This window comes from Mytilus trossulus, chromosome 11, assembly GCF_036588685.1.
Source record: "Mytilus trossulus isolate FHL-02 chromosome 11, PNRI_Mtr1.1.1.hap1, whole genome shotgun sequence".
Lineage (NCBI taxonomy): Eukaryota > Metazoa > Mollusca > Bivalvia > Mytilida > Mytilidae > Mytilus > Mytilus trossulus.
In genome coordinates, this window is record NC_086383.1 from 417234 (window position 1) to 434273 (window position 17040).

General features: G+C 33.2%; 1 protein-coding gene across 10 annotated transcripts; it reads right to left on the reverse strand.

Moving 5' to 3' along the window:
* Positions 1-240: 240 nt before the first annotated feature.
* Positions 241-16725, reverse strand: LOC134690601 (galactoside 2-alpha-L-fucosyltransferase SEC1-like). 10 transcript variants are annotated; one of them, XM_063550566.1, is made up of 4 exons: positions 16621-16724; positions 9777-9848; positions 3668-3707; positions 241-1342 (listed from the first exon to the last, which is right to left on the reverse strand). In XM_063550566.1, the coding sequence occupies exons 3-4, from the start codon at positions 3699-3701 to the stop codon at positions 396-398; spliced, it is 981 nt and encodes a 326-aa protein (XP_063406636.1). In that variant the 5' UTR covers positions 3702-3707; positions 9777-9848; positions 16621-16724; the 3' UTR covers positions 241-395. The 10 variants fall into 10 exon arrangements, with proteins under 10 accessions (XP_063406636.1, XP_063406630.1, XP_063406638.1 ...); XM_063550560.1 differs by having other exon boundaries at positions 241-1345; XM_063550568.1 differs by lacking the exon at positions 9777-9848 and having other exon boundaries at positions 16621-16725.
* Positions 16726-17040: the final 315 nt, after the last annotated feature.

The following is a 17040-nucleotide window of genomic DNA, read 5'->3' on the forward strand; positions in this document are numbered from 1 at the left end:
TTTCTTTTCAGGGTCTTAATTTTTCGTTTTGGGTTGGTTTTGCCAGATCTTCAAAATCCAAATCGACACTTTGAAAACTGTTTAAAACCAAATTAGACAAAACGTTTAACCAAAGTATATATTACTAATGTGTTCATAAATAAATTGATTCATGTTCCATAATCTTAATTATGTTGACCTTACTGATAAACTGAAATGTGCGTTTGCTGAAAAAAAAATGTGAACTGTTAAATAAATGTAACACAACAATTGCGTTCTATTGTGGTCCACATATTTCCGTCATACAAATTTGAAATCAAATGTCATCGGTCGTGCATCATTAATTGGTTTGCTTTTTTTACCTGCAAATAATTATTTTGGCATATTCAATGTCATAGAATAATTTAAACACGTCTTCAAGACAGACCTATCCAATTTGGCGGGAAAAAGTCTTTCATATCATCACTAAAATCTGATCTCAGCGAGCTGTTTTGTCTCGCAACATCTTTAAAATACACTGTATTTCCATTATTTAACCAGGCTGCCCACCAACCGAAAGAGCCAACAGTTATTATAGTATGATTACATTTGGATAACGCACACGTGTCTACATTTCGTGAATTAGCTTCCACGTGTATTACGTCACTTCCGTTTATATTGTCTGCTCGCCATTTTACAGCATCTTTTGAATGTCCGGTAAATACCAAAAATAAACAGTTTTTATATTTTGATCGGTAATATTGCAGTGCTTTTTCCATATATTCTTTATTTACAGTTTGATATCCATATTTTATATTATAATCTTTTAAGTAATCTCCCCTTCGGAGATGTATTCCAATAATTTGTAAATATTCGGAAATACCATTTTGTTTGATATAAGAACTAGTGTACTTATTTATTATAGACTGTGCTTGAGTTTGCACTTCCTGTGTAAAAGCAAACTGTTTTCTTATTTCAGATTCGAATATGTCGAAGTATTTCCACGATTGTAAATACGACCTATGTTGTGAATTTCTCCTTCTATTAAAACTAATTGTTTCTATATCGTACGCACATGGTCTTTTTTCACCTACTACTTGAACATTGACACCACAAACTGATGACGTATTATTCAATTTGAGTACGTCTAAGTTTGGGAAAACTGTGTTGATATGGTCCTTCTTTTCGAGAACTAATATCATTCTCTTATTTTTAGCGATTCCATAAAGTGAAGCATACATGAACATGAGATTTCCTAGTCCTCCTCTGAAATACGGACACAAGTAGGTAGGCGGGTCAAAATATAGGACGATCATTGATTGGTTGATGAAGAAAACGCTGACAACAGTCATACAAAATACACAGACAGATATTACAGAATAAACTGCTGAAAAATGAATAAATAAATATAAACGAAATGCATTACATGTTTAAATGTAGTATTTGCGAAAGTAACTATAACGATCTTTGTTCCTAGTTCATATATATATATTTGGAAACCAACGCACGTCCTTTTTTTGGTGGCGATCACAACATACATATGCGGTTTCAAACGTGTGGCTGGGAATATAAAAGTTGCAAGTTGTCATGAGCTGGACACTGCTGATTTCACATTTAATGTACGGTGTTCGTAAAGTTACGATGCATTTGTTTTGATATGAGAAACGGATGTTTTAACAAATACATGTATGCATGTATAACTAGTTGATTAGCAGCGTTTCGTCTATTAATGTTAGTACTCTAGGATTTTAACTGTGGATAAATTGAGCAAAATGATTTATGTTTTATCCGATAAATAAAAAGGTTATATTCGGGTACAGTATGTTTTGACCTGTGTTACTTATTTCATCGGAAGAACCGATAGCCGATTTAACGTTTAAACCCACGGCAGTTTTTTGCACCGAATTTAAGTCAGGATCATGTTGTTTAAAAGTGGTATAGTATGTTGATGTTCTCGTGTCTCTTTTATATATATATTGATTAGATCGTTGGTTTTTCTGTTTGAATAGTTAAAGACTAGTCAGTTTACAAGATTAAAAAAGGCCAGATGCTCCTGACTTGGTACAGGCACAAAATGTTTATGAGATCTCAACCCTCCCCGATACCTCTCCAACCCGACATCTACACCTGAATAAATGTTGACCCGGATCTACAATCCCTAATGGAGAATCCCGGATCTACAAAACCTATTGAGAATCCCGGATTTACAATACCTAATGGAGAATTCCGGATCTACAATACATAATGGAGAATCCTGAATCTACAATACATAATGGAGAATCCCAGATCTACAAAACCTAATGGAGCATCCCGGATCTGCAAAACCTGATGAGAGAATCCCGAATCTACAATATCTAATGGAGAATCCCGGATCTACAATATCTAATGAAGAATCCCGGATCTACAATACCTAATGGAGAATCCCGGATCTACAATACCTAATGAAGAATCCCGGATCTACAATACCTAATGGAGAATCCCGGATTTACAGTACATAATGGAGAATCCCGGATCTACAAAACCTAATGGAGAATCCCGGATCTACAAAACCTAATGGAGAATCCCGGATCTACAATACCTAATGAAGAATCCCGGATCTACAATACCTAATGGAGAATCCCGGATTTACAGTACGTAATGGAGAATCCCGGATCTACAAAACCTAATGGAGAATCCCGATCTACAAAATCTAATGGAGAATCCCAGATCTACAAAACATAAGGAGAATTCCGGATCTGCAATACCTGATGAGAGAATCCCGGATCTACAATATCTAATGGAGAATCCCGGATCTACAATATCTAATGAAGAATCCCGGATCTACAATACCTAATGGAGAATCCCGGATCTACAATACCTAATGAAGAATCCCGGATCTACACTACCTAATGGAGAATCCCGGATTTACAGTACGTAATGGAGAATCCCGGATCTACAATACCTAATGGAGAATCCCGGATCTACAATAACTAATGGAGAATCCGGGATCTACAATAACTAATGGAGAATCCAGGATCTACAAAACCTATTGGGGAATCCCGGATCTACAAAAACTAATGGAGAATCCCGGATTTACAAAACATAATGGAGAATCCCAGATCTACTATAACGAATGCAGAATCCGGGATCTACAATACGTAATGGAGAATCCGGGATCTACAATACGTAATAGAGAATCCGGGATCTACAATACCTAATGGGGAATCCCGGATTTACAAAACCTAAAGGAGAACCCCGGATCTACAAAACCTAATGGAGAATCCCAGATCTACAATAACTAATTGAGAATCAGGGATCTACAATACGTAATGGAGAATCCCGGAACTACAATACATAATGGAGTATCCCGGATCTACAAAACCTACGTGTTATGGAGAATCCCAGATCTACAAAACCTAATGGGGAATCCCGGATTTACAATACGTAATGGTGAATCCCGGATCTACAATACCTAATGGAGAATCCCGGATCTACAATAACTAAATGAGAATCCGGATCTACAAAACCTAATGGAGAATCACGGATCTACAAAACCTAATGGAGAATCTAAGACAATATTTTGATGAAGTGTATCTACTTTTTTCTGTAGTTTGCCCTTGTGTCGTCTGTCGGATTTTGCAATGAATTTGTTTCTCTTCGATTTTTTAGTTCTTATCTCGCTTTGATATTTTCATCCTCTTTTTTTATTTTTTTTTCAAATCATACACACCTTTTCGAGAACAACATTGCTTTTGTGTACGCATGACAATCTGAAAAAGAAGAAAGATTTATATGATGAACATACAACATAAAACAAACTTTATTTTTTTGATTTGATGAAATTTGAAATTAGTATGCTACATGTATTACTGAAATATGTGTCAACCTTGTTGTAAAGAAGTCAACATCCCGAAAAGAATTCCAAGGAGGTACACCGCTAACATTTAGAAGTGATTGAGCAGTAAACTACCATTTTTTTAGTGTCATCCATCTTAGACTAAAGAGTTCTTATTTGTAAATAATCATTCTAATGCAAATAGTTTGTAACGATAATTTTCATTGGACGTTGAGAAATATTTTGAGGGGTTAGATTCCACGTTCTACCAGTCCGTAACTAAGAAAGCCACCATTTTGAATTCTGGGATATGTAATTCTCAAAAAATAAACAAGATATTCACATTTTGAGCCTCAAAATCTTCTTTTAGTCTATATTGAAACCATTTTGAAGCGTAGGAAAAGTAAAAATATGTTTAGTATTCATGTTTGACATCCAGAGTAAACACATGACGTCACATTGTTTAGATGCTAAAGACAATGCAACAGTTTCGCGGACTTTTTCATCTATGCCATTTTTAAGCCAAAATATTTATTAAATGACATTTATTTTAATATGTGGCATTAGAATGGAGATAACTGTATTGTATTTTAATCTTGGCGTTCGTAAAACTTGATTTTACTGTCGCAAATATCCGTTTACCTATCTCCGCTCCGCGTCGCTAGGTAAACTCAATTTGCGACAGTAAAATCTACGTTTTACGAAGGCCAAGCTTAAAATACAATACAGTTATCTCCTAAATCTAATAATGTAAATTTTCTTTAATTCAGTGCTTAATAACTTAATAAAATTAATACGTTGATTTGTGTTTACTGTATGTACAGTGACGAATATCTTATATATAATCATAACGAATTATGTCATAAGAAAGACCGATATAGAGTAATAACAGAATACTTTACATTAAGATGGTAAAATGTAAATATGAAGGTTATATACATGATTGCACTTTTTGGTCCCCTTTTCTTTGGCTGTAAAATACGTGATGAAGGACTTTTGAACTGCAACTAAAGAATGAGTGTCTATCAGAAAGGTTGACACAGTTTGCCTTGCAGTAGGCCACATGCAGACAAAAAGTAGTTTACAATGGTGCCTAACGTGCAGTGATCTTGGCACTCTCTTAACATAATACATCAGATAAAACGTCCATACTCTGACCCAACGTGGCAGCGTTCATTTACATCCCGCATATCCAAAACATGCAACCCGCTTTTATTACTGACTGTCGGATGAAGATTTAATTGGCCATTTTCTATTCAGTGAGTAGTCATCCTTAAAGGGGATAGGGGGAGATTGAAAAAACAGATTGAAATGCTATACGGTTATTGATAGCAGACAAAAAGATATCTTGCTCATACAATACCTCAACTCCTAAAATAATTGATAAAACCAACTTATTTCTTAATACTTTTTTTTTTTTAATAAATACTCTTTTTTTTGTAAGAATGAAGGACAATCTTACTGCTCGGGCTTACGTGTAAATATTTAAAATTTTAAAGTAAAACAGATAAATGTACTAAATACTTCACAATATTTCGATCTTAATTCTTTTTACAATACGAATCATATTTATCTTATACTAAAGCTAAATTAACCTGTTGAGGAAAAGTAGTTCCAAGGTCTAGTTCACTACGACTAAAGGAACATTTCGGTCCATATTTATCACTCGTGACCGGAAATCATTACAAGACTAATTGTCACTACCGACTACGCTATCTACTATATTAATATAACCTGACCTTATCATAAACCTACTACGTGTCTATTTATAATTCAAGTTTATTTGCTCCATACGGTATCAATAATTCACACCTTTGACAATCATCACTTGATAATAACTTCCCAATATTTTCCGTTTGCAATTACGAGGAATACAGGGTTTGGGAATATTATTTAGTCCCCTTGCCTCTTGGCAACCGCATATTTCTTGATAAAAATTATAAAAAAAATGAATATGAAAGATGACACACACCAAAAAATACACCCCAAAAACTATAAGACCAAAATTTGTTTTGCTTGTCATTTTTTTGATCAAATGGTGGAGATCAGAATATTCTTTATGAAAAAGTCATAACCCCCTTGAAGTTAAATGTTCGTTCCTTAATGATAAGATTGAGAACGGAAATGAGGAATATAACAAAGCGACAATAAACTGACTAAAGCAGAAAACAACCGAAGGCCATCAATTGTTCTCAAGACATTGCAATAAAATAATGTAAGACATTTTGAATACATGCGGGTCAGAGTCATGGTATTTGGGGTTCCGGTTTTAGTAGTTTGTTTATACCACGATTCTATGAGTCTTCCTATTCACAATGTATCTTTTCTACCCAAGATGCAAGGTTACTATGTTTAAATACCAGTGAATCGATTTATAGTTTGACATATTTCTATTGTTGAAAATCTATTGTTGACCTATATAAACTTATAAACATTTTTCCTATTAGAAATTTTAATAGATTTTTCTACTATTTATAAGTACAAGATAATGAATACATATACAAATTAAAACATAATAATAATGGGGGGGGGGGAGGGGGGCTAGGATGAACAATTTTTACCTGCTTTTTTTTTAGCTGTTATATCTGTCCTGCCTTTATTTTTTTTAGTTTATCCTGACTTTTTTTACCTAAATTTTTTTTTTTTTTTGCAAATGTCTCATCCTGCCTTTTTTTTTACTCAAAACTCCTATCCTGCCTGATTTTTTTCAAATTTCATCCTAGCGCCCCCCCCCCCCCCCCATAAAAATCAAATGGTAGCTCCCTAAGTCAGTAGTTTGGAGTTAAGACAACAAAATATACTGTTATAGTTATGACATATGTTACAAATGATGATATTTATTTTTAGAGAAAAAACATCATATGATCCGAGCATGCGAGAATTCTACTTTGTAGATAAAGTTAGCGAATTCAAGGCATGATCAAATAAAATGGTTTTTTTTTTACAACATTTATTAAAGTACATTTGATGAATCTTGTCCAACTTGAAGTAACCTGTTTACATGCTCATACAATTGGATGGAAAATTCCACATAGGCTGGAATTTCTCTTTTTTTTTCTTTTTTTTTTTTACATTTACTGGTTTTTAATTTTTCGCCAAAATTAATTTCGATTTTCGTAATTTTTACAATAAATATGATGAATCATATGGAGAATATAGTGATATACAGTTTATTAATATTTATTGGGTTCACACAATTAGCTGTGATGGATAATTTACACAACCAAATAACCCCCTTTGACATAGTGGTGTTATAGAACTGTATTTGTTAAAAAATCGTGGGAAACTGTTCATTCTACAAACGTTGAACTGTTATAATTTTTTTCACGTTCTAAAAAAAAACTTAGTTTAACTTGAAGAAGACTTAACATTGCCAAATTCTTCATGTAAGATGTCAGTGGGTATCATGCATGCGTATTTCTGTTTTAGTGGGATGAGGGATGAGGTAAGGGCCTATTTGAGTAGAGTGCACAGTATTTCTAGTTGATTATATAAATTCAATAAACACATAAAGACGAACTATAAAGATAGACGCATGTATCATGCGCTCATGTCATAGCTCTTAATTTATCTTATAGTACACGCGCCTTAGGTTGCGCCCCTTAGTGAAACATGATAGTCATTTCCAAAAATATGATTGTCCGGTAAAATTTCGCCAAACCCCCAAAATAGTATCAAGCTAAAATACTTACAAGTCGAATGTTAAAATCATCAGTGAAAAAATAAATAAATACACAAAACGTACTGTCACGCTAGAAACGAACACTTACAAAAGAGTGAACTTGATTTTTTTTTAATTTCAACTTATGACTTCCGGTTTAACCTTCCTGTACCTAATATTTAACTTTAGTACAAACATTACACCTATATAAGTGTTGAATTTGAATAATAATGAGTAATATTGAAACCAGTTTACATCCGCACAATAACCATATAACTATTTACAATACATTACATTAAATAATTATTTTTCTTTTTACTATTTATTTGTTATAAAACCTTGTTATTGATAAGACTGGCCTGAGATTATGAATGCAACATGTGTTATCGACAAGAAAATCGTCATTGTTTCGCGACATTATTTGTTTAAATTGTAAAGGTTGTATTTCTACATCAAAACTGTTACCATTTTATATTATTCAGTACCAATAAAACGCATCTTATCGCTTAAATCCAATTAGATTTTCTGATAAAAATCATATGCAAGTTTGATTTTTGTCGTATGTTATAAATGACATTTATATTTATTTTAAATATTTAATAAATGCCACGAAGATGTATCGAACCTGCGCGTCTATACATACATGTAGGTGTCTGGTTTCAGTTAATAAATGCTAAAATGTGTATCTTCTTCTTCTTCTTCTTCTTCTTCTTCTTCTTCTTCTTCTTCTTCTTCTTCTTCTTCTTCGGAAGTCCACCCTATTTGCAGGGTCACCGCATTAAAAATATCCTAGTTTTAGGTTAATTTTTTTTTTAAATGCGTAGTTATTTATAAAATAAATAAAATTGTTAGGATTTAATATGTAACTTAGTTTTAGTAAAACAAAAAAATAAGGATAAAAGGTATCATTTACCCGATAAAGATCGGATATTAATTATGATAAAATCAACTTATATTTTGTAATGATATGTACAATGTTAAATCAAAGGCGCAAGACGTTTGGCGGGAGATTTTTAAGAAAATATGGGATTTTTGTTCACAGTTAAATATCGAAAAATTACAAAAATCGGAAACAAGTATAATATTTGGGGTCATTAATGCAGATGCATCTTATACCCAAATTTTAGATACGGTTCTTCTAATCACGAAATGGGTTATCTGGAAAACTAGAAATATCGCAAAATATCAAAATAAAGGGATAAGTAAATCGTTGATTTTAAATATGATAAAACAAGAAATGCAATTTTTGCTCAAATATTTTAAACCGAATATAAAAAATGAAGCCTTTTCTATTATGTGTGACATTTTTTGTATATAAATATACATTTTGTGTGGTCAGGTCAGTGCAATGTCCTCTTTGATACTGATTGAATAATAATATGTATACTGCTCTCAGCTCCCTATGTACATGTAATTTCTATTGTGTATGTAATTCATGTTTATCATCTAATTGTAACAAGACATGTTGTATCAACAGGTTAATTTCATAAACAAATATTTACTCACCATATCTTTGAAATAAAACCTTTTGGAAATCAAAAATCATTAAATAATCCATTTTTTATGAATGAACTACTGTAACACATCCCTTTAACAAATCGCACGTGGTAAATAATCACATGACCAGAATTTAAATGTAATTGAAATTAACATAACAAAAGACTTGATGTACGTTAACTTTGAAACTGCTTAATAAATACAGGTAGCTTTTGTGAGAAATAAAGATACAAAACAAACTTTATTTAAAAAAATTATATATGGTGAGAGGTAAAGATATATAGATCGATAATGATTGCAGGTACAAGTACATTTGTACAAGGACAGATAATATTTTTACTGAGGGTTGATGTTAATAATTTATAGTGGGAGTTTTTTTTCTCATTTGATTTTCCCCGACAAATGAGACTGTAACAATTGGGGCCCCCTTAGTTGCTCCCCTTGGCAACTGAGGGTTGATGTAACAGGCGATTGTTAATAAAATATGTTTTATATTTAAAAAAAAAAAAAAAAAAAAAAAAAAAAAAAAAAAAAAAATCAAAGGCGCAAATGTAAGATAATATTATAATACTAAAGGACGACATCAAAATATCAATGAAGGATAACAATCTAAATTCATAGTTTGGTCAAAATTGCTGCAAGTTTTGTTTAATTGACATACATTCATCTTATATATATCCTTATTGGCCAATCAATTTTTCTCAAATTCAGTTAAGAAAAAGGGGGGGGGGGTTAGGGGGGGGGGGGGGGGGGTCAGTGAAATCAAGACTTTTATCCTACATTGAACTTTTGATGTCGTTCCTAAAATTATAGAAAAATAACAATCGAATTTTAAAATCTGCTCACCTATAAATTATATGTCATGTCCGTATATGAGCACGCCTTTTCATCTTTGTACTTGTGTTTGTCAAACATTTTCTGATAACGCAAAATAGATAAAAGGTTAACTATATCACTTGATAAAACGTGTGAGACATTTATAAGAGGTTTATCAAATCAAAGATTTAATATATTGAACGTCCGATAGAAAAGTAAACAATTGAAATTGATAAATAATATTTAAAATTGAGAATGGAAATGGTGAATGACTAGAACCCGACCAAAGAGCAGAACACAGACCAAAGCCACCAGTGTTTGAAACACAGCGAGAAAACCTCGCACCCGGAGTTAGCCTTTAGCTTCTCAATAAAACTTTTTTTTTTAACCCCGCCGTATGTGCCTGTCCCGATTGAGGAGCCTGTAATTCAGTGATTGTCGTTCATGTTGATGTAAAACATTTTTATTTTCCGTTCATTTTTTTTTTTAATTTTGCTGTAAGTTTTCTCATTTGAATTGTTTCACTTTTGTCATTTCGGGGCCTTACATAGCTGACTATGCGTTATTATAGGCTTTACTCATTTTTGAGGGCCTTACGGCGAGAGTGCGGATGGGGCATCTGTGGACACAGTCTTTGTTTATATAATGTATATAAAAATCAGTTATTTACATGACAGTTCATAAGGAAGAACAATTATTCCGATTCAAAGCCGTTCAGTCTTTCAACTTTCTCCTAAATGCCGCGTACTAATCGGAAAAGTAGTAATTCAAAGTTTGAAAACTTTCGATCTTTTAGTAAATCTTTGGGTTGGTATGAAATTATCACTTCCTTTTTGTGCCCTAATTAATTCTCGGTTATCTGTATTGGCTATGTGTTTCTTTTCTGTTAAATTCGATTATTGTTTTGTGTTTTTGGCCTTATGCCACAATTATTCTTCCTCTTTGGTACAATGCATTTTTTGATAAAAGTCAAATTAAATTAAAAATTTGCACCGCTTCAATCATGAAACAAAAGAAGCTGCTTACATGCCATTATTATTAGATAATAAATTGTGCTTGTAGAACAATCAATCAGTGCTTTTCCATTTGAAAGCCCTATTAACATGCCAATGGTAGGATTTGAATTTCGTATAAATGACTAACGCTCATTTGAGGGTTGGTCTGAGGGGCCCTGATTCTGAAATCCCGGGCTTAAAAACATGAAATCCCGAGATGCGTATTTTAACGAAATTCATATTCCGACATCCCGAAAAAAAAAATATTCCCGCATCCCGTAAAAATCAGTTCCGAAATCCCGAGCTTAAAAGCACCAGATCCCGACGTTCCTAATAATTCTTGCCTCCCGCTAATCTCTACCCTACTTTCATTTTGATCAAATCACTACTTTCACTTTCAACAATAAATTTGTATGCCCCATTCCTCCGTTCGTTTGCAAGTCCGTCCTTCTGTCCGGCTTCAGGTTAAAGTTTTTACTTTCAAAAATAAATTTTCATGCCCCATTTATGGGAATTATATTTTCTAGTTTGTTCTTCCGTCCGTCTGTCCCGCTTCAGGTTAAAGTTTTTGTCGAGGTAGTTTTTGATGAAGTTGAAGTTCAATCAAATCGAAACTTAGTAAATATGTTCTCTATGATATGATCTTTCTAATTTTAATGCCAAATTAGATGTTATCCCATTTCACGGTCAAAACATAGCAAATGATAGTACCGATCGGATGTGGCATCTGTTAACTATGGACACATTCTTGTTTTTCATAGGGCCTGTGTCGTTAAATCTTAAACAAAACATGATAATTTAGGCTATGTCTGTGTCGTTATTTACGTGACGATAAGTGAATGAAAAAAATTATTGTGTTTATTTTCACACCGGCTGGTTCGTTGCTTACACTTGGGACAACATATAACGATTCAGTCAATGTGAAAATGGCTTGCATGAATCTTAAATAAAACATAATAATATAGGCTATGCATGTGTCGTTATTTACGTGACGATAAGTGAATTACACAAATTATTTGTTTATTTTCACACGGACTGGATTGTTGTTTACACTTGGGACAATATTCTTATAAAACGATTCAGTCAATGAATCTTAAATAAAACATGATAATATAGGGTATTTAAGGGAGCTACCATTTGATTTTATAAGGGGGGGGGGGGGGGGGGGCTAGGATGAAATTTAAAAAAAAAATAGGCAGGACAGGAGTTTTGAGTAAAAAAAAGGCAGGATGAGACACTTGCAAAAAAAAAAAGTCAGGACGATAATTTAGGTAAAAAAAGTCAGGATAAACCTAAAAAAAAAAAAAAACAGGACCGAACAGAGTGAAAAATAAAAAGGCAGGACAGAGATTACAGCTAAAAAAAAATGCAGGCCATTTGCAAAATGCAATGCACCCCCCCCCCCCCCCCCCTAAAAATCAAATGGTAGCTCCCAATGTCAATTTACAAAACTTCTGGGAAAATACACGGAAGAGGAAGTTGTCTATTAATAAAAGCCGGGGTGATGACGGACACATATCCGGACTTCTTTTTTCCCGTTTTTCTCCCAAAATAACCGAAACTGAATAATCATAAGAAAGGATGACAAATGCGACTTTGCATGGTACCTATTGGACATACAGTTACAATGATCAATTTATTGTGTAAGGAGGAGAAGCGACACCCTAAATGAGGTCTTCTCGTTTAACAGTATAGATGTATTCGTTTTTGCTTGAAATAAATGAACATTAAAAACTACATTCCTTTTCTGCATGCCAATTTTCAATCAATGTTTAAAGTCTTTTTAACGAAAACCCATAGACAAGTGAATTTTGGCTCAAAATGGTCTGAATATATATTTCCCTTTCACCAAAAGTTTCATTTCTGCAAATTTGTTGGTTAGTTTAAGTAAACAATGACATTAACAGCACTATTTTGTGTCAGAGGAGGGCTACTTTTACATAGTTCTAAATTTGAAGGAGTAATTGGTGGTCTGACACCTCATGGAGTACGGAGATGTCCGAAGAAACAATCTTTTCAGCAGATGGAGAACCAAGTTAAAAAAAAGTCTAAATTCATTAAAATAATGAATAATGTCGTGGAGTGGTCTATGGTCAAAAGTCTAAATTAAAATAAAACTAAAATTAAGTACAAGACGTTTGATAAAAAGAAGTTTCGTGGACAAAAACCTATATTAAGCTATGTTCACAACGAACCTACAACACATAGAGGGGATATAATAACAATATGATACTGTTAATCTTTCTAAAAGGAATTTCAAAGCAGATATTTTTTTAAAAGACGGTTTATGCCAAAAGTAGTGATGTCTTAACATTAACTGCAAACGGTTATAAATCGAATTAAGTGTAAAGGTATTTCGGATGCTTTCGCCATCTTAGGCTGCTAAAGAGGGACGAAAGATACCAAAGGTACAGTGAAACTCATAAATTTAAAATAAACTGACAACGCCATGGCTAAAAATAAAAAAAGACAAACAGACAAGCAATAGTACACATGACACAACATAGAAAACTAAAGAATAAACAACACGAACTCCACCAAAAACTACGGTGATCTCAGGTGCTCCAGAAGGGTAAGCAGATCCTGCTCCACATATGGCACCCATAAACAGGTCTTATATACATGTATATGACAAAAAACTTACAGATATATTTTCTTACCGTGTTTTCCTCATAAGAAAAAAAGTTTTCACGCAAATAATTACACCTACAACATATCAACATGTTTACATAGACATTCATGTATATTATATAATACGTGGCAATGCACATTTTATTTTTATTAACCACAGACGAATAAATCCATTGGGTTAACACCTCTATTTAAATACCTAAAATGCATATAATTATTCGCTATGTTAAGTTTGTTTTATAAACAAAACGCTATTTATCGCGTTGGTGTTTAATGCACATTTTATTTTTATTAACCATAGACGAATAAATCCATTGGGTTAACACCTCTATTTAAATACCTAAAATGCCTATAAATTTTCGCTATATTAAGTTTATAAACAAATCGCTATTAATCGCGTTGGTGTTTAAGTCACCGTACCAAACATCTGTGTGTTTACATTTCCATGTATTAATTCGATTTGAGTGTGCTTTCTATATGTCTAATGAATCAATGTTATTACTAATACTAGGCATCAAACATATGGATTCTACAAACATAAAAAAAGCGTCGCACTAATTGACACATTGGCCAAAGGTCAACTTGCTGGAGGTATAAAACTATTTGCAACTAAAACGTCTCTGTACTTTTCTATCATTTCTAAACTAAAATTTACAAGTGTAAACATGCACAGTTTTCGTTAAGCTAGGTTCACACTGCCGATCAGATCAATTCGATGAAGCAAGACCAAATTCTTGATCGCGCCTGTTTCCGACTTCTACCCGACCGCCATCCGACTGTACACGAACTTGATTCGACCATTCACGACTCCTTGATGACTCCATCAAGACTCCAACCTGACCACTAATTTGATACGTTTTCGAAAATTCCGTCCAATTCACGACCTCTACACGATTTTTACTCGACTAGCTAGACCAAATCAAGTATACTCGATCTCAGCCTGATCTCGGCCTGACCAGATCGAATTTACACGATACCGTATGGCATATCTCCCGATTTTCAAACTTTTTGGCACACTTATTATTTGAATCGTGTTACATCGGAATATATGTGATAACAAATGGGGGTCTACATTTTTGTTTTCTCTGTAGTTTTCATAGGAAAACGTCAATTTTGGCGACAAATTTACATAGGTATAAAGGGGAAATACCTTTTTTGCAGCTTACTTTTTTAGATTTTTAAATGAATGGCTTTGTTCCTATGTACAGAGAAAACAAAAAACTACATACTATTCAGGATTGCATACTGAATCCATACACGTATAAAAACTCATATGTCATCTTCCTTGTTTTTGAGATAAATGGATACAAAGGAGATAAATGGATACAAAGTTGATAGATACGCCTAGATTTTGATAAAAAGACGTCTGACGTTATTGTATACAGAAGATAACGTTATTCCTACTCGAAAACAAAATATGTGTCGGGATCTGAATGGTGCTTATTTTATTTTCATTTCCCCTGTTGGGTTCCGTAATTTTTCCTAGTAATTGAGAATTGAATGCTTCTTTTTGTAACTTCATTAGGGTGTAAAAGCGTTGACCGAAGTACTTTTTGTATGAAGCGCGGAAGCATTCTGCGCTTCATTCTAAAAATGTGCGCACGGTCAACGCTGTTACAAAAAGAAGCATTAAATACTTATAATTACATTGTTAAGCTAGGATCATGACAATACGATTTTGATCAAGTTTTTATTTCATTCACCTGTGCACTTTATTGTGGAACCTCGTGTCATCGTGAATACATTTTATTTTGTAATGCAATTGCTTAAGGAATAACGCGAGATGTAATAGTTATCCTACGAGGATGCTGTGTGTCAGTGAAAGATCACCCCAATGACTGGAGGCCAGAGGGTTATCTAACACTGACACACCAAGTCCGAATGGGATTACTATTTTACATCCAAGCTGTTTTTAGAAAATATAGTTTAGAACGCCACACAACCATTATAATATACTTTATATATTACTATATGATTTATACCCTTTATGACCTCCAAACACGATGAGTAAATATCAAACAATGTCAACTCGCCCGACTGGCCAATCGGCCCACATTTTATCACCACTTTATAAAAAAGTCGCCCCTCTCTTCTTTACCATTTGAAAAAGTGTAAAATCAAACTGAATAATCAGTTTGACAACTCTCTTATTAATTAAAAGGATTTAAACCTCACTGAATAAAGGTCTGCCAATTCGTCCCACTTATAAAAATATCTTGCTTCCTTTAAGTATGTTAAATTACTGATAGTTCGTATCCATTCTTACTGGTGTAGTGGTATGTGTCGTGGCTCGATATGCTTTAGGTCTCGAGTTCGAATCCCAGTCTCATCACGAATCACGAGTTGATTTTTTTGTCAATCACGATTCATTAAAAAAAAATGAATTTCTATGATCACGGATCACGAAAATATAAAAAATAAAAAAATCTGTAGAAAAACTGATAAGAATAGCGAAAATGCGCCGATCTCGACGAACGATAATAACCATCCAGGCTCCTCATTAATACTTTTATGATCTTTTGAAAATGCAGGAATAATATTTATGACGCTATATGGTAAGAAAACAAAAGAAAAGTAGTTAATAAATTATTTCAATAATAACAAAAAGAACAGAAAAGCGAACAGCTTGCATAAAAATGTATGTACGTCTTTCAAAACCAAATCTACCAATTAAGGTCAGCAGTCAGTATATATGCACTGACTTTATTTATAACAAACCTTTCTAAAATTGTTGATTTATTAATTTCGAAATGAGTAGGAATTAACTTAATATCCATTATTAATTAATGGCAAATGTAAAACATTTAAAACGAGAAATTAAGGCAAACTTTCTGTACAAAATAATAAACAAAAAAAAACAAATATGTTACAGAGCAATAAACGCAAACCATTGAATAACAGGCTCCCGACTTGGGTCAGGCACATACATCGTCTTGCGGGATTTAACCAGTAGTTTGAAGGCGCCAACTCTCCCCTAACATGAGACAGTGGTGTAACAGTACAACATAAGAACAAAGTGTATTTTCTGTCATGATCTTGAAATACATAAGACAAATGATGTCGGTCATACATCAATAAGGTAGCAATCCCTAAGTGCATCCTTAAGGTGAATTAAGGGTAAACATTATTTAATCGATGTCCACAACTTGAGGTTAATAAATTCATGGTCAATAGACCTCACAAAATGACTAGAGACAGGTTTAGAATCAACCAACTACATGTACATAAAAAAAGCAAATGAAACTTACAAATTGAATAAATGTACGTCAAAAGTTTCAGAAAACTCTCTTTAACGTCGTGGTGGTGTAACGTCGTATTGTAGGAACATCGTGCGCAACGTTACAATATATATATAAGGTCTGCGTGTATATATATAAAAACAATATGCTTGTGTCATGTGACTTACAAATAATTTTGAATCCGTCCACAGTAAAAATAATTAACAAACAAAAAGCATAACGAAACCTGTTACATAATTGATAATAATTTTCCATATAACACTTTAACCAAACAATCGATTCGCAGTAAACAAGGTTTTTTAATAAAGAATTATGTAATTTAATACTCCTTTCAAATGCTTTGAACTGAAAAATGATATAGAACACTGCAAATCAACACTCGGAATTGATTTTTGTGGTCTTTTTCAGTAAACACACAATATGTTACAT

Bases quoted from the DNA above. Each gene is read 5' to 3' on its own strand.
- LOC134690601 (XM_063550560.1), bottom strand. From the start codon at position 3,701: ATGCGTACACAAAAGCAATGTTGTTCTCGAAAAG. The intron at 1,346-3,667 runs GTGTGTATGATT...TTCATTTTTCAG, and splicing joins GCAATGTTGTTCTCGAAAAG to CAGTTTATTCTGTAATATCT.